Below are 18,545 nucleotides of genomic sequence, written 5' to 3'. Positions count from 1 at the left end.
CACAAACGGTCATCTTTTCTAGGTCCTGTTCTCTCAATACAATGGCCAGTGTCTGGGGGAGGACCAAGAAATGGCTCATGGAGGCTTTGAAGCTCTTGTGAAGTAGGGAGGCGTTGGCCTTGATAATTGCGACGAATGAATTAACAGTTGTTGAGCATAGCCATTAATTGTCCATCAAACCTCATTGCTCCTTTGTCCCAGAGTTTTGATTGAGACAGACTGGTAGAGGAAGAGACAAGAAAGTAAATCCTGCACTTGAGGCACGTTGCTTCATGGCATATCCTGCCCTACTTGTCCACAGATCTGGCAGTTTTGGCCTGTTCAGTTCCGTTGGACTCACTATTTTGAGTATATGTCATTGAATGGAGAGAAATGCAACAATGACTGCAATTGGTGCCAGTTTGATAGTCCCATCTCCTTTTAGTTCAGTGAATGGATAATATCTGTCCTTCACTGTAACGCCCTTTGTTTCAGGATCAAGTGAACTCTACTGATCAGCTACTGTAGAAATGCTTGTCAACTTCATGCTAAGACAGCCCATCATAAAAACTTCAACTCATGAAATGTTTTTTAAAAAACTTAAATCTACATTTGATCTTTCTGGGAATCTACCTGCTCCATGTTGTCATTTCTTTCCTAAAAAAGATTTGATTAAAACTAGATTTGCATAGCAGACACTGCACACACATGTCAGAAAAACACACAAAAATAGTGTACAGGTACCCTTTAATTTTTCTTAGACTTTGCATCTTGAGAAACAAGAATAGTTTTTGATTCTGGGGGAATAAATCTGTGTAGTAAGAAGGCAGTGAACGCAAAACAAATGGAAGAGATTGTAAATTGTACTGCTCGGTTGAGGCAAAAATGTATTCCATCAGCTTTTAAGTTAAAATACTGGGTTTTAAGTGTCAAAGCAACAAATATAAATTTGAATACAGCTATGATAAATTTGCTAGCTTCAGCCTTGACTCTGTGGTGCCCCCTTCACCCAAGTCCAGAAGGTTCAATCTTTTCACCAGGCACCCAAAATGGAGGTTGAACTTTGGATCTCTACTGTTATGCTGCCTTTCAGATGAGCTGTTAATCCAAACATTCTTTTGCTATATTGGAGAGCCCTAAGATGATTTGGTTGTACTATTCACAGTAGAGCAGGCAATTCTCCTAGTATTCTGCTCAATATTTATCGTTAAACTAATATCCCTGAAACTAGATTACTTGGTCAACATCATATGCATGTTTGCAGGCCCTTGTGTGCACATCCACTGCTGTACTTTATAACCAGGAACTACACTGGAAACTGACTTCATTGCCTGTAAAATACTTTGACATCCCAAGGTTATGAAAATATGATACAAATGCAATCAGTCATTTTATTATTTACTTACTTGAACATTGGATTTATTTTAGTATGGAAAAGAGACTCAGTTACTTCACGTCTTTAAGGAGGATTTTATATTAGTTAATCAATCCAAGAAAATGCAGCAAAAGGGAAGACAGACTTCCACTGAAAACAGTCCTCAGCAGGAAGCAGGTATAAATTCTTGTTCAATGCAAATCTGCTTTTTCAGAACGTGGAATGCTTTAATAACCAAAATTATTTGTGTAGTGTAATATTTCTTTCATTGTTCTTTCATTGCACCAACAGCTCCATGAAAATGTAATTTAACATGCGCTGTCTATGCACATTTTTGACTTCGTAGCATAATGCTGCCTGTGTTGCGTTACTTCTAACATGTTAAAACACTTGTTTCCAGGGTTGTCTTTTGATAGCAACCATTTCACCTACATAACAGTGCAAATAAATTGGTAATATTTTAGTGCTTTGCTGTGTATTTTTATTGTTACTTCAATAATATGTCATTTTTTTTGTTAACTTTTGCAAATTAAGTGTTTAACCTTATTTTTGCTTCTAATAAACATTAGTCGGTTTTGGTTCCAGCTGCATTTGTGGAGCAAAGCAGTTACGTTTTTAAGTTGAAAAGCAAGCTCAGGCCGGGGAGGAGAGGGGTTTGGGTGACACGATTAGTCAGTGGAGAGGGAGAGCTGGCGGGGAAGAAATTGGACAGACTTGCTTCCCATGCCCACCCCCAGCCAAAAACCATAGCCCTGATCATTCCCTCTTGCACCCTCCCAACACCATGAACCTGATCGTTCTTCTCTCTGCCTCCACACCCCCCCCCCCCCCCCCCCCCACCCCCCCCCTCCCCCCGCTCTCTCCCCCCTCCCCCCCCCCCCCCCCCCCCCCCAAAAAACAATCCTGTCCATCCTCTGTGTTGCTCTATTTGCCATGCCCCACCCCCTCCATAACGCAGCCTCTCCATTGTCTCTCCTGTGGTCTGATTTTGATTTCCGTTTTCAAGATCTTGCCTTTTATGTGCACATGCTCAGTGCAGAGTGTGGACTTTTACACATGACATAGAAATATACAAAGCCTGGAACAGTACATATACATGTTGTCATCTGAGTCTACGTGCAGTCACCCCAAAGTTCCAAAGTCACTAAACACTCCCTTGCTGAAAATTCTTTAATATTGTTTGACCTGATAATCCTGTTATAAAACCTTCAAGTCAACTTAAAACAAACCTATGAAATGTCTGGAGAAAAGACAAATAATACTTGAACAAGTCTATAGCTCAGGCAAAATCCATGCAGCAAAACAGATTTCCGGTTTCAAGTTAGCCTTTCCGGTCTTTCTACTTGCTTGAAAACAGGTACATCTGTAATATTTTTCTGGTACTGGTGAAAGATTATTGACCTGAAATGTTAATTCTTTTTCTCTTTCTGTGGCTGTTGACTCAAGCTGCTGCGTGTTTCCAGCACATAAAGGGTGTTTGTTTAAAATTACCAAATGCTCAGAATTTGCTTTCAGTCAACAGAAACTAACGAGAACAGCAAAAACCTACTTTGTTTCTGATGGTCTTACAAAAATCGTATGATGGCTGCAGTATGAAAAGCCATTTACGTTTATGTCTCTGCAAGAACCATTCAGCTGGTCCCACTCCCCAGCCTTTTCCTCAACACTGCACTTTCTTTTCTACCAAAGTAATTCTCTTGTGAACATTTGAAAGCAACACTTGAAGCAGCCTCCATCACTCAGATTTTAACTATGCTCTGCTTAGCAAAAGTGTCTCCTCTTGTCTTTGCTTGTTTTGTAAATGAGTTGAAATCCGTGTCCTCTGGTTTTGACTCTTTTGACTCCCTAGCTGCCCCAACCAGGGTTTTGAATACCTGTGTTAAATTTCATCTCAACTTTGACTTTTCTGAATTAAACAGCCCCAGGCTTAACCAAATTACTGTGGTGTCTCAGCCCTCAAACCATTCTCATAACTATTTTCTGCACTGTTTCCAATGTCTTCACATCCTTATTAGAGTGTGCTGTCCTGACATAGACACAATACTCTAATTGAGATTGATCTCATGTTTCATAAAAGGTTTGCAACTTTGCTTAGCATCCCATACTTGCAAACTGGTTTCTGAACCTTCCATGCCACCTTCAACAATTTGTGTATCAATACCCTTGTCATGTCCCTCTGCTCTTGCACCTCCTTCAGAATTATGTCCTTTAGTTTGATTATCTTTGCACAATCTTGAGTGCAAACTGCATCAATTCACACTTATCTACCACGTCATCTACCATTTGTCTATCCAGCCCACAAAGTTGGAGCTATCCTTTTGAAGTCGGTTTAGAGCTTTGTCATTCAAATTTGTTTAATATTCAAATGGAAAAGCAGCTAATTTAAGTTGATATAACAAGGTGTAGAGCTGGATGAACACAGCAGGCCAAGCAGCATCAGAGGAGCAGGAAAGCTGAAGTTTCAGGTCTGGACCCTTCTTCAGAAATGGGAGAGGGGAAGGGGATTCTGAAACAAACAGAGCGGGGGGGAGGCGGATGGAAGATGGATAAAGGAGCAGATAGGTGGAGAGGAGACAGACAGGTCGAGGAGGCGGGGATGAGGCTGGTAGGTAGGAGGTCGGGGTGGGGGTTGAGGTGGGAGGAGTGGGGAGGTGGAAGAAAGGATGGACAGGTTAGGGAGGCAGGGACGAGCTGGGCTGGTTTTGGGATGAGGTTGGGGGCAGGGAGATTTTGAAGCTTGTGAAGTCCACATTGATACCATTGGGCTGCAGGGTTCCCATGCGAAACAGGAGGTGCTATTCCTGCAACCTTCGGGTGGCATCGTTATGGCACTGGAGGAGGCCCAGAATGGACATGTCATCCAAGGAGTGGGAGAGGGAGTTGAAGTGGTTCGTGACTGGGAGGTGCAGTTGTGTGTCACGAACCGAGCGTAGGTGTTCTGCAAAGCAGTCCCCAAGCCTCCGCTTGGTTTCCCCGATGTAGAGGAGGCCACATCGGGAACAACGAATACAGTATACCACATTAGCAGATGTGCAGGTGAACATCTGTTTGATATGGAAGGTTTTCCCTCCATTGACACCTTTGTCCGTTTAGCTGAACTCGTCTCACCCTTAACAACTTCTCCTTCAATTCCTCCCACTCCCTACAGACAGAGGGGATGGCCATGGGTACCCACATGGGCCCAAGCTATGCCTGCCTCCTTGTAGGGACAATCCCTCTTCTGAAGCTACACTGGCTCTATGCCCCACCTCTTCCTCCATTATATCGATGACTGTATCGGCGCTGCCTTGTGCTCCCACAAGGCACTCAAACAGTTCATCCACTTCACTAACACCTTCCACCCCAACCTTAAGTTCACCTGGACCATCTCCAATACCCCTCTCTCTTTCCTGGACCTCTGATTCCATCTCTGGCAACCACCTGGAAATCGATATCCATTTCAAGCCTACCGACTCCCACAGCTACCCAGAATACAGCTCCTCTCACCCACCTTCCTGCAAAAATGCCATCCCCTATTCCCAATTCCTTCGCCTCTGCCGCATCTGCTCCCGAGATGAGGCATTCCACTCCCGGGCATCCCAGATGTCCTCATTTTTCAAGGACCGCAACTTCCCCTCCACAGTGGTTGAAAACGCCCTCGACCGCATCTCTCGCGTTTCCCGCAACTCATCCCTCACACCCACTCCCCACAATAACGACAAAAACAGAATTCCCCTCGTCCTCACGTGCCATCCCACCAACCTCCGGGTCCAACGCATCATCCTCCAACACTTCCGCCACCTGCAATCTGACCCCACTACCAAAGACATTTTTCCCTCCCCACCCTGATCTGCCTTCCGGAGGGACCATTCTCTCCGTGACTCCCTTGTCCACTCCACACTCCCCACCACCCCCGGCACTGTTCCCTGCAACCTCAGGAAGTGCTACACCTGCCCCTACACCTCCCCCCTTGCCCCCATCCCAGGCCCCAAGGAAACCTTCCACATCAAACAGATGTTCACCTGCACATCTGCTAATGTGGTATACTGTATCTGCTGTGGCCGATGTGGCCTCCTCTACGTCGGGGTAACCAAGCGGAGGGTTGGAGACTGCTTTGTGGAACACCTACGCTCGATTCGTGACAAACAACTGCACCTCCCAGTCGCGAACCACTTCAACTCCCTCTCCCATTCCTTGGACAATATGTCCATCCTGGGCCTCCTGCAGTGCCACAACGATGCCACCGAAGGTTGCAGGAACAGCACCTCCTTTCGCTTGGGAACCCTGCAGCCCAATGGTATAAATGTGGATTTCACAAGCTTCAAAATCTCCCTGCCCCCAACCTCATCCCAAAACCAGCCCAGCTCGTCCCCGCCTCCCTAACCTGTCCATCCTTTCTCCCACCTATCGTCTCCTCCCACCTTAACCCCCACCTCCTACCTACCAGCCTCATCCCCGCCTCCTTGGCCTGTCCGTCTTCCCTGGACTGACCAATCCCCACCCTAACATGCCACCTCCGCTCACCTTTACTGGCTCCATCCCCGCCTCCTTGACCTGTCCATCTCTTCTCCCCCTATCTGCTCCTTTATCCATCTTCCATCCACCTTCCCCTCTCCCTCTATTTATTTCAGAATCCCCTTCACCTCCCCCATTTCTGAAGAAGGGCCCAGACCCGAAACATCAGCTTTCCTGCTCCTCTGCTGCTTGGCCTGCTGTGTTCATCCAGCTCTACACCTTGTTATCTCGGATTCTCCAGCATCGACAGTTCCTACTATCTCTGAATTTAATTTAAGTTTACTTTTTTTCTTATGCCATGCTTACTTGATTAAGTGTTGTTACTAATATAATTGACCCTGATGTGCCTCAAGATGCTTTTGAAATTTGCTAAGATGCTTGGTAATTTTTTTAAATTGCCATAATGTAAATCTGTTTTCTGACATTATTATAGATTTTACAACTCTAGTGTCCAGAATCTGCAGTATTTGGAATAAAAACAAATGCTGGAAATGCTCAGCAGGCCAGGCAGCACCTGTGGAGAGAGACAGAGTTAACATGTCTGCTCCATGACCCTTCAGTACTTGGCCTGAAGCATTGGCTTTTTATTTCTCCTTCTTTGTATGTTACCTAACTTGACAATAAATGTAACTGGAAATTTCTGGGAAAAGGCAGTTAATCAAACAGTAATCACTTATCAACATAGTCCCATTTTAAAACTTCAATTTGGCATTTCACAGACTCTAAGCAGCTCACTTAGAGTGGCACCGCATCCACGCCTTCAACATTCGTTCCATCCATTACTAACGCAGTGGCAACAGCATTTCATGTAAATTATTTATTGCAGTAACTCACCAGTGCTGCTTCAACAGTGCTTTCCAAAGCTGTAGCCTCCACCAGTTAGGTGAACACAGGCAGCAGATGTACGAGAATGTCATCACTTGCAAGCTCTTCTCCAAGTCTCTCTCCATCTGGATTTGTAACCATATTCCAATTTCCTCACTGTTACTTGATTAAAATTCAAGATCACTCTTTCTAACAGTGCAGTAGGTGTACCTACACTGCATGACTTGAAGCAGTTCAAGAATGCTGCTCAGTACTGCCATCTTGGGGGCAAGTAAGAGTAAGCAGTAAGTGTTGGCCTATCTATTAACTCCCACATCATGTCAATGAATGCCACTACAATACTAAATACAAATACAAACAAAAACACAACCTGCTGGAAAATTTCAGCAAGTCCAGCAGCATCTGTGGAGAGAAATCAGTTAAAATTTTGGGTCAAGTGACGCTTCTTCAGAACTGATGGTAGCTAGGAAAAGGGTGGTATTTATAGAACATAGAACATTACAGCGTTTAGGTTATAGGTTTCTATACAGAAGATGCGGAGGGGGAGCAGTAAACAACAGGAAAAAAGTTGAAGAAAAGATTAGAAGGCGATTAGAGATTAAAGGTGTCATAGAACAAAAGGCAAATGGAATGGTAATAGTTCTAGAGAAGGGCATTGGTCCAAAGTATGTGTTAATGGCAGAATAAAGGTCATCTTTGACTGAAAGCAAGAACACGAAAACAATATGGCAAGGGTAGAGGGGAGAACAACAAATATCAAAAAGGAATGTAGAGTTCATGCTGCGAAGCTGTTGAACTCCATGTGGTGTCCAGAAGGCAGTAAAAATGCCTAATCAGAAAATGAGGCACTGTTCTTCTGGCTCGCATTGACTTTCAGTGGAACATTGCAGCAGGCTGAGGGCAAAAACATGAGTGAGAGCAAGAGGGTATATAAAAATGGCAAGCAATGGGAAGGTTGAGGTTATGCTTGCAAACCAAGCAAAAGTGTTCTACCTAATTTATATTTGGGAGACCAAAGGCAGGAGACGACAATTCTGCAGCAGCATTTGGTGTTGATGGGATTGAAAGAAGTATAAATAGATTTCTGCTTCAGTTGGTAGGACTGTTTAGAGCCTTAGCCAGTGAGGGGAAAGACAATTTAAATAAAACTATTACACCACTTGAGAGTGTTGGGTGTTGGGGGTGATAGAGGAACGGACCGGGTGCCGTGGAGGGAATGGTCGCTTTGAAATGCTGAAAGAGGAAGGAAAGATGTGTTTGGTGATCCATCATGTTGGAAATAGCAGGGAGAATGGGTGATGGCAGAAATGGGTCAGACATAAACGTGGTTCCTATCAACTATGACTGTAGGGGTGGAGTAGGGGAGACGAGATATTTGCTTAATGGAAAAGGAAGACCTGTTGGAAACATGTTTTGAAAGGTAATATCATCAGAACAAATGTGATGGAGATAGAGAATCTGGAGTCATTTGTAAGAGGAATGTGTGAAGAAGTGCCGTCAAAGTAGCAGTGAAATTAGATTGTTGTAATAAGTATTAATAGATAATCTCTCCCAGAAAATGGGGACCAAGAAGTCGCACAGAAGGGAAAAGTCATTTGCACCAGATAAAAGTGAGACAAGTGGTGGAAGTTGAAAGTAAAATTGATCAAATTACCAGGTTTCTGGATGAGTAAGATGTGCTGCAGGTATAATCATCAATACGCTGGAGGATAAGTTCTAGGAGGGGTATTGAGTAGGCTGAAACAAGGAATTTACACATATCACAAACAGACATGACTCAGGCCCATGCAGGTACCCAAAGCCACAGGGATGAAAAGCTCACTGACCATCCTGGAAACACTGGTTTAATGGTCAGTGAAGGGGTTAGTGTCCGGGGTAGTGGGTGTGGAGACGTCATGTTTGAGGCTCTGCCTCTGCAGGGTACAGATTGGTATGCCATCTCAAGTGGTTGTATTCTTGTCAGCAGGTTTAACATAAAGATCACGTTAGACCTGAAACTATGAAGTGTGGCAAGTTTAAAGCAAGGTAATTTATAGTGGTTAGGAGGAGCAGCAAACAGTGCTTTTTGAAAAGATCAAGAACAAGTAAGAGTTTAGAAGGAAAGGTCCTGGTGGAGAAAGGGTGTTCGGGATGGATGAAAGGATCTGCTGAGCAGGGAATGGGAGTGGCCTCCTGCCCAAAAAAACTCTTGTTTCTTTAGTGTTTGCTGATGTACTATTCTCTAGGTAATGATCCAGATTATGTGAAGCACTGTTTAATTATTGTTAATTTACAGAAGAACCACATGATGACTTTTCAGAAAAGTTCTTTTTGGTGGTCATTGAACATAAGCAGAACAATCGTTCAGTATTGCATATGTGGCATTTACACCTGAAATCGGATCCAATATCTGTTGGTAAGTGTCATTATAACAAGTTTAAATTGACTTTAATATAGGGACTGAATGGAATTATCCACTGTGGTCAAACTAACCAGAGCAGATCTGAATTTCCATATGAAAGTAACCTCTCAAAACAGCAATTTTGTGAGTGAAGAAGTTTGGATGGTTTTAGATTGAAGGATTAGTTCACTGCTTCAAAAATTATGAATTTAGCTGCCTCGTGAAACTTAACCTTGCCAGCCCAAAGACAACATGTACCAATGTTGCAGTGCTGATGTGCTAATTTTGGATCTACTTAATTTTTGATGTCAGTATTGTAACCTCTTCACTTTGCGACTGTTTCAAATTACTTATCACAGGACCTTTCACAGGAGATGTGACAAGATTGGTTGTTTTTAGAAAAGAAGTAAAATTTAATTCTGTGAACCTGCAGGAATTATCTGTAGATGAAGCGGTTATTAGTAATCAACTTGCATTTTGAATTCCTGTGTTTTGCAGGTCACTTTTATACAGGAAAATTTGTATTTTTAAATTCACTAGTTACGTACTTTATGGTTTTGGTTTTTCTAGATGCATACCATCACAATTCTGTTGCCTCTGTCTTTTGTCTTCAATCATGAATTCTTTAAACAGGTTCAGAACAGTCAAAACTAATAAAGCCTTCTGGACTTTCATTTCTTCAATGGTTCAGAATTTATTTTCCAGAATATGCTGGAAACACTGATCAGATGTAGCAGAAGAGACAGATAGTTGGATATTTTGAGGTGAATGAACCATTGATCACATAGCCCTATGTTGTTGAAGAATCACCTTTTTTAAAAAGTGAAAAGAGTGTTCACTCCCATCATTGTGTACTTGGAGACATGTTAATGCCAAGACACACATGTCCGGTGATTCAATAGGATGACTCACCGCTTCCCAAACAGTTGGGGATAGGGGCAGAAAAATAGAAAATAGGAGCACAACTTTGCCATTCAGCCTTGCCTGTCCCCCATTCAGTATGGTCATTGATCATCCAACTATGTACCCTGTTCCTCCTTTCTCCCCATACAATTTGATCTCTTTAGCCCTGAGAGCTATGTCTAGCTCCTCCTTGAAATCATTCAAAGTTTTGGCCTCAACTTCTTTATGGTAAAGTTTTCCATTGGCTCACCACTGTGAAGAAATTTCTTCTCATATCATTCCTGTTGGCCTGCACTATATCCTTAGATGGTGACCCTGATTCTGGACTTTATGGTCATCAGGAATGTCATGCTTGCATTTAGCCTGTCTAATCTTATTAGAATTCTACAAGTTTGAGATCCACCCACAACCCTAGTCTTCAAAATGGAGTGAACATAGTCCTGATCCACACTCTGTTCACGTCAGTCCTGCCACCCAAGGTTTCAGTCTAATAAGAAATAAATACTCACATCCCTCGAAAGAATTTTTGAAAATACTCTAAACTGGTAATTGGAGCAAGCGCCAGAATTCTGGTTGAACATACTGTTGCGAAGTTGGTAGAGTACTTATGGATTAGAAGGCAGGGCATTACAATTAGCTTGTAAAATGATAGTGGGGGAGGGGGGACTAGAAGAGTGCATGGTCCCTCTAAAAAAGGTTTTTTTAGGCTTGGAGATTTAAAAAAAAAATTCTGCAGGCAGCAGCAGATTTAGAGAGTTCTTGAAATTGAAACGTTGTATCAAAAGGCTATTTTGTTAGCAGGCAAAGTAGCATTTTACTGAGACACCAGGTTTTCAACTTTAGCCAATTAATTTCAACCAGGCCCGAGATACCAAAGCCCAATTAAATTTAAATCTGATGGTTTTCACATCCTCAAGGTCATCAAGGATGTAAAAGAAGAAGGCATTTGAAAATGGGGGTGAGAGTAAACTGCCATTTGTTAAGAGAACAGCTGTCAACAGCTATCCGCTCTAAAGAAAGAGTAAATCACTGTGATCTTAGAGATTAGTGAGAGCCAGAGAGAAAACAATCTTAAAAGGTACTGTGGAACTCTTAGCTAATATTCCTGACACACGAATTTGATAGAGGAAGGCGTTCCTGAGTGGGGGCAACGGAAAAGGGGAAGAACATTCCAGAAGGCTTATCCTGGCTATAGTTTCAGAGACTAAGTTCTAAGATTTTTTTTATTAATTTGGTTTATATAATTAGTACTTTTATCTATTAGAACAGCATACAATTAGGATTTTGTTTTATTCGGCAATGGTCAATAGTTAAGGGAGAAGTGTTCGGTTTGTTTCTGGTTCTGTTAATTTGCTCACTGTTAGAGTTAAATAAGTTGTTGCTTTTTGCTTAGAGTGAGTGAAAGGATTTCATTTAATTTAACCTCCCGTTAATAACAATACTAAAGGGAGAGATCCACTTGCATCCTCATCACCACCAAATCCTTTGCTTTTTAATCTGGCTCAAAAACAAGTGCAACTATTACATAACTTGAAAGACGTTATTAGAATTCAGTTTCTACTAGTTGATGCTGGACCAGAATGCTGTGTTAAATTTTGAGGCTCTGCAGCAAAAATATAAACAGTAGATTGCCAGAAATAAATCTTGCTTGTCAGTCTCACTACTACTACTTTGACCTTTTGATCTATTATGGAGTGTAACATATTTATCAATCTACTCACGTTACACAGTATGCTTTATGTTATGGTAGCAGGTACAGTGTACCGAGACTTTGATAATGCTGTAAACTGCTAGCTGAATCAACTAATGAAAATGTTTTCTCTTAGATAATGCTACTGAAACTGCTTTGTCACCTCTAGAGGAACAGAATGGTTTTGCCTCTGAGAAGTTGCATTCTCCTTTCTTCAAAAAATACCAGGCTTGTAAAGCAAATTTGCAAAGCGCCAGTCGATTAGCTCTGAACTCAAAAAGAGTTTATAGCCAAGAATTAGCTCTGCCAGAGGGCGTGGAAATCATTAGAGCTACTCCTTCTGCAGGTTAGTATGTTTTATGATTAAAACAAAGTCACACTGAATTAGTTTAAGCTTACTGTTTGTACAGTTATATATAAGCAGTTCTGTGTTTCAGTTGTGTCAATTTGAAAAGTTATTGCAACCAGAAATCTATATTATATTAAGCTTAATTGATTTATTTGCAGGGTAGTTTGATCTTCGAGGAGGATAATAGGTGGGTGCAACATCGTGGGCCAAAGGGCCTGTACTGTGCTGTACTGTTCTATGTTCTATTTGAGTTCTAGATAAATTTGTATCTCTTCATTTTACATACAAGAAAAACAAACAAAAATGTTTACACCTGAAATAAGATAAAAGGCTGAAAGTCTATAGCAGTCCAATTAATGTCTGAAAAGGAATACAAGATGAACATTTCGGGTTCTTACTTGAAATGCCATTTGTTGTGTCGACTAAAGGATTCCTTGACAGCATTTCAAAGAAGTGGAGTTCTCATGGATGTCAAAGCAAATATTCATTCGTCAACCAACATGAAAAAACAGATGATCTAGACTGTATCGCATTCCTGTTTGTGGTGCATTATGTGTGCAAATTGGTTGCTATATCTCCTAACTTGTACTGCAATTTACACTTTTTAAAAAGTGCCTTGTTGACTGTAAAGCACTTGGGTTGTTTCCAACATTATGATAGCCACCATAAGCAGGCTGTATTTGTGGCCAGTACTTCCTGGAGCCTTCTAGGAAACTGAAAGCCTAACTATTAAATGAAAAACATTTGTAGCAGAACCTGTGAATAATGATTTTTCAAGTCTCGTTGCATTGATAACGTTTTTTTCAGTTACGATGTAGCTCGCATTTTGATATGACCTTCTGTCTAGTTGTAATGTAGACAAAGAACCCAAGATGTTGATCAAAGTTGTTCACTACATAAACTGTGCAAGATACTCTCTAGTATAGGAAGTGGCAGAGAAGAGAGGGGTGATTTAAATTCTAATTCTACCTGTTTTATTTTGATTTCCACCTTTGTATATTGAAAGTAAAGGGCATTTTTTTTGTTAGCCTAACATGTCAGGTGTGCAACTTTCACATGTGCAGATGGATTTCTATAATGCAATTACACATCCACAGTTGGATCACAGAGGTTATTTTTAAGAGTGGTGCATTTTGTCCGTAATTAGGAGCACAACTCGTCTCAAAATGTAAGACTGACTTCCATTTCCAAGAAGATTTTGTGCAGCTTCCAGAAGCTAGCAAAGGACTTTAAGAAAGAAGGAAATTACATTTAAATGGACAGATCATGATTTCAGAACATTGGAAACACTTTGCAGACAATTAAGTGTATAATCACAGACCTAATTTAAAGATTTAGACAAATTGGTAAATTTCACGACATCAATTTACATAATGTGAGAACACAGTAAGAAAATGTTAGGCCAATAAATATGGGAGCAGAAGTAGGCCGTTCAGTTGATCGAGTCAATTCTGCTATTTGGTGAAGTCGTGGCTGTTTTGATGATCCTCAACTCCACTTTCCTGCTTTTCCCTGTAACCTTTTATTCCCATCCTGATTAAAAATCTGTTCATCTCAGCTTTGGATATACTTAATGACCCAGCCTCAGTCGCCATCTACGGTGAAGAATTCTGCAGTTTCACTATCCTCAGAAGAAATTACTTATCACCTCTGTTTTAAATGGACAGTCCTGATTATGGCCACTGCAGAAAAAAACTGTGCATCTATCCTGTCAAGTCTCTGAAGAATCTTGTCTGTTTCAATGCATTTGCCTTTCATTTTTCTCAACTCCAATGGGTGCAGGCGTAACCTACTCCACGTCTCCTCATAAGACAGTCCCTCCATTTCAGAGATCAACCTGTTTCTGCTCTGTAACCCATGCCAGCATAGTTTTCTTCAATAAGGGGACCGAATCTGTTTACAGTATTTCACCTGTGGTATGACTAGTGCTTTGTAAAGTTTTAGCAAAACTTCTCTACTCTTATACTTCTTTCCCATTGAAACAAAAGCCAACAATCCATTTGCTTTCCCTATTACCTGTTAACTTGTATACTAGCTTTTCATTATTTATGCACAGGGACTTAAATCCCCCTGTGCTGCAGCATTCTGCAGTCTTGCGCCATGTAAATAATATCCTCTTCCCTATTCTTGCCAAAATGCAAAACCTCACATTTTCCCATATTTCACTTGCCAAATTTTTCCCCACTTGCTTAACTTGTCTATACCCATGAGTGACTGTCTTCCTTGCCATTTGCCTTTCCAACTATTTTTGTGTTGCTTGCTAACTTAGCAATAGTATATTCACTTCAGTCATCCGAGTTATTAATGTGTTATAAATAATTGTAGCCCCAGCACCGATCCCTGTGGCCAGTGTTCTCTCTAGGCTATGCACATGTGCAGCCACTGCAAGAGTTTGTGCATGGAATTTACAGCATTAGCTCCTGCTCCTGGATGTTGCTGCTGCACATGGATCTGAGAGGTCTATGCAGCAAAAAAAAAATCAGCGATGATGCTTCCTGTTGCACTCCTAGTTAAGGTTGCCTTACTGAAAATGACCCCTCCCCTCACCCCCCTTCTCCCAATTGTCTTCTAATTGTCAGCCAACCTTCTATCCACATGAATATACTACTTCCAACATCATGGACTTTTACCGCTTGAAGTAGCTGAATATTTGGTACCTTATAAAACGCCAATTACAATCCTTTTATCTGTAATCCATATTACCTTAAAACATTCTAATAAATTTGTCAGATATGGTTTCCCCTTCAGGAAACTATGCTGACTTTGATATGGAGTAATATATTTGTAAATGCTCTGCTCTAACAATGAGTGAGTGCAGTGAAGGGCTAACTTATGGGGAAGGATTATGTAATTTCAGGAAGTAGAATCCTAATTTTTGAATTGTTAACAGGTTAGCAAAGTAGATAGGGTTCATTCAGAAAAATTTTGTGCTGGCTGAGGAATTCAGGACTAGGTAGGTCTAAAAATTAGAACCATGCCTCTTCAGAAGTGAATTTAGCAAATACTTGCATCCGATAGGTGTGAGAAGTTTGATATTCCTCCAAAAATGGTAATTGCTGCCAGCTAAGTCAATAATTTTAAATCTGAGACTTTTTCTTGTATCTCGAGGTATTAATGGATATTGAGGAAATTAGGTATGTTAAGTTGAAGATTAGCCGTAATATCATTGAATGATGAAAGTGACTGACAGTGCAAAGTGGTGAAAGATGCTCCTGGCTGTGCTCCTTCCACTCTGAATGCCAGTCTTTTTCAGCAACGTTAAACTCAGTTAGAGGAATATTTGAGAGAAACTATTTGATCACAGATTTGGCATGATATTTGGGACTTTGCTGTCCAGTGTTCTCAGTATTGCATCCATGGTGCATTAAGTGTAGTGTTTACTAAAAGTCCTCACCATTCTTGCTCCCTCTGTCTTATCTGATCACCATAAAGTGAAGAAACTTGAGTTGCAATTGCACAGATTTTCTTTAAGAAGGTAATTTTAACTAAAAAATATAAACGTCCCATTCACTTCCATCGTAAAGTTGTTCTGATCTGATTTTGAATGTGAAAAGTTGGTTCACTATTGATTTTTTTTTTTTTTTATTATTCTTGTTATCTTTATTTCCATGAACCTTCCTTTCTTACTGCAGGGCACCTGAGTTCTTCATCAGTTCATCCAGCTTGCCTTGCTCCATATCTTCTAGCAACTTCTTGCTCGGATGGAAAGGTCAGATTCTGGCGATGTCAGGTGTCAGCTCATTCAGCATCATCTGCAGCTGGGGATAGCTTGGAGAGTAAATTTTCCTATTGTTGGGAAGAATGGCCTTTACTGATTGAAGGAGGAGTTGTGAACAGCAGTTCTGTGAGTGTACCAGGAAGACCAGTCGATGTAAGCTGTTCTTACACAAGCCGACTTGCTGTGGCTTACAAGCAGTCGAAACCAGTTAATGAACATTCCAGTAAACACTTCACCATGCATGTGGGTATATTTGAATGTGAATCAACAGGAGGCTCACAATGGATTCTTGAACAGACAATCCACCTGGATGACTTGAGTCACACAGGTGCCATATTGGATCCAAGAATCAGTATTGATAGTAACTTAGTGATTTACAATAAGCAAGAATCACATTTGACTGATCATCAAATGACTTTTGAAGCAAAACCTTTGGTTCACTTAGATTGGGTTTCCAAGGAGGATGGATCTCATGTCTTAACAATAGGAATTGGATCTAAACTTCTAATGTATGGGCAGGTTTCTGGAATGATACAAAATCAAGCCAAGAAAGAAGCACCAGCAGTTTTATCTTTGTCTTTGTGGGATAATGCCAAAGAAGTATCTCAGTCTAGATGGGTGCTTCTCAGAAGTGTGGATTTGGTTTCTTCTGTGGATGGATCATTGTCATTGCCAGTTTCACTTTCTTGGGTGCGTGATGGTATCCTCGTGGTGGGGATGGATTGTGAAATGCATGTTTATTCACAATGGCAACCACATGACAAATTGGATCCCGTGATAACTGAAGCTGAAAGCGGTAGTACTCCATCAGTGGTTAGTCTGGCAAAATATGGCACTGCGAATGGTTCCAACCCTTTCCTGTACAGAAAAAACCTGACCAGGTCAATGACTGGGCTTGCTCAGAAATTTGGTGGTAAAAAGATACCATTTCAATGGAATATTGAAATGGAGGACTCGGGCCTTTTTGAAGCGTCTCATGATTTGTCTCCCCCTCTGCCTCAGTACCATCCTTTGCAGCTTTTGGAGTTAATGGACTTGGGTAAAATCAGACGGTCCAAAGCCATCCTGTCTCATTTAGTCAAATGTATAGCTGGAGAAGTAATCACTATAAATGATGCTGAAACAAGCCACGAACGACGACTCAGATCTCTGACGATTAGTGCAAGTGGCAGCACGGCAAGAGATCCATTAACGTCAAATAAAAGTGAAAATCCTGACTATACAGAAATAGACTCTATCCCCCCTCTTCCTCTGTGTGCACTTTTAGCTGCTGATGAAGATATTTCTCATACCACTTTTGAAAAACCAAGCAAACGACCTAATATCAGCAAGAAAAACTGCAGACAGTCAACAGGAAGCAATTATGATGAATTATTTGCAACGTCCAACCTCGGTACAGATTTACTCGATAGCTTCAGTGTTGATGATGACAATAAACTGAAGATTATTGACCTTTCCCAGTACAGTCTTACCTACTTTGGTCCTGAGCATGCTCGAGTCCTTTCTAGTCATTTGTTGCATTCCAGTCTGCCTGGTCTTACCAGTATGGAGCAAATGTTTTTAATGGCATTGGCAGATACAGTGGCAACTATCAGCACTGACATCGGAGAGAGCAGAGAGAGAACCCAAGGTAACTTGTTACGCTTTATTGAGAGTCTTAAATTTAATTTAACCTTTTGACAAACCACAGTACCAATAACATGTAAATGTCAGTGTATTTGGATATTTTATAACATGTTTGGATATGTTAATTTTAAGACAGTGGAAATATGCATGTAGCCTTTTCTGTCGTGCTGTTATGTACTAGAGGTAATGATATTGGTAAATTATACTATGTTTTTGTAATATATTATCACCTCACTTGTCATGCAGACTGAGCCACAATTTTGTTGTTATGCAAAAAAAATCGAGCATCTATGTATTGTTGGAGCTAACAGAAACCATGTAGATCTTTTGCAGGAACCACCATTTTTGTCAAGTGGAATTATCATAATTTATCTGAAATTGTTTTAAGTTGATGCTGTAATCAAGAGAAAATAGGAGAAATATGTGAAACTTCCATGCCTATATAATAAAAATTAGAATAGGGTATGCTGTTCCTTTCGATACATCTAAATGGATGTTCATATAATTTAGATCACAATTTTTTGTTAATGTTTTACATTATCTTCACTTGAATTCCTATTCAATTTTGATATATCAGTTGTCAGAAGAATGTTATAGTTGGCTCTGGTTATGAAGTGCTTTAGTTCTGTTGATTTTAAGTCTGATATTTCTGTTCTAATTCTGCTGTTACCTTGATTAATTTTAAAGAACAAAAACCTTTTTTCATCAAATAAATACAGGCAGTCTACTAATTGTTTCAGAGATAGTAGGAACTGCTGATGCTGGAGAATCTGAGATAACAAGGTGTAGAGCTGGATGAACACAGCAGGCCAAGCAGCATCAGAGAAGCTCCCAGGATGAGGCATTCCACTCCCATACATCACAGATGTCCTCATTTTTCAAGGACCACACCCCCCCCCCCCCCCCCCCCCCCCCAACAGTGGTCGAGAACGCCCTCGACTGTGTCTCCTGCATTTCCTGCAACTCACCCTCACACCCCCTCCCCGCAATAACCACCAAAACAGAATCCCTCTCGTCCTCACGTACCACCCCACCAACCTCCGGATCCAACGCATCATCCTCCGACACTTCCGCCATCTGCAATCCGACCCCACCACCAAAGACATTTTTCCCTCCCCACCCTTATCTGCTTTCCGGAGGGACCACTCTCTCCGTGACTCCCTTGTCCGCTCCATGTTCCCCTCCAGCCCCACCACACCCGGCACT

At 41.3% G+C, this 18,545-nt stretch overlaps 1 protein-coding gene across 1 annotated transcript in view; it reads left to right on the top strand.

Moving 5' to 3' along the window:
- The window catches only part of dmxl1 (Dmx-like 1), a 192,691-nt gene that overhangs the window by 79,105 nt on the left and 95,041 nt on the right, over positions 1-18,545 (top strand). Inside the window, exons 12-15 of the mRNA XM_048593609.1 lie at positions 1,408-1,531; positions 8,949-9,068; positions 11,783-11,992; positions 15,628-17,343. Of these exons, the coding sequence (XP_048449566.1) occupies positions 1,408-1,531; positions 8,949-9,068; positions 11,783-11,992; positions 15,628-17,343 (2,170 nt within the window). The remainder of the gene's footprint in view (positions 1-1,407; positions 1,532-8,948; positions 9,069-11,782; positions 11,993-15,627; positions 17,344-18,545) is intronic.

Source organism: Rhincodon typus, chromosome 3, assembly GCF_021869965.1.
Source record: "Rhincodon typus isolate 14 chromosome 3, sRhiTyp1.1, whole genome shotgun sequence".
NCBI lineage: Eukaryota > Metazoa > Chordata > Chondrichthyes > Orectolobiformes > Rhincodontidae > Rhincodon > Rhincodon typus.
Note: the sequence above shows the minus strand (reverse complement) of the source record. Positions and strands in the feature narration are given on the sequence as shown.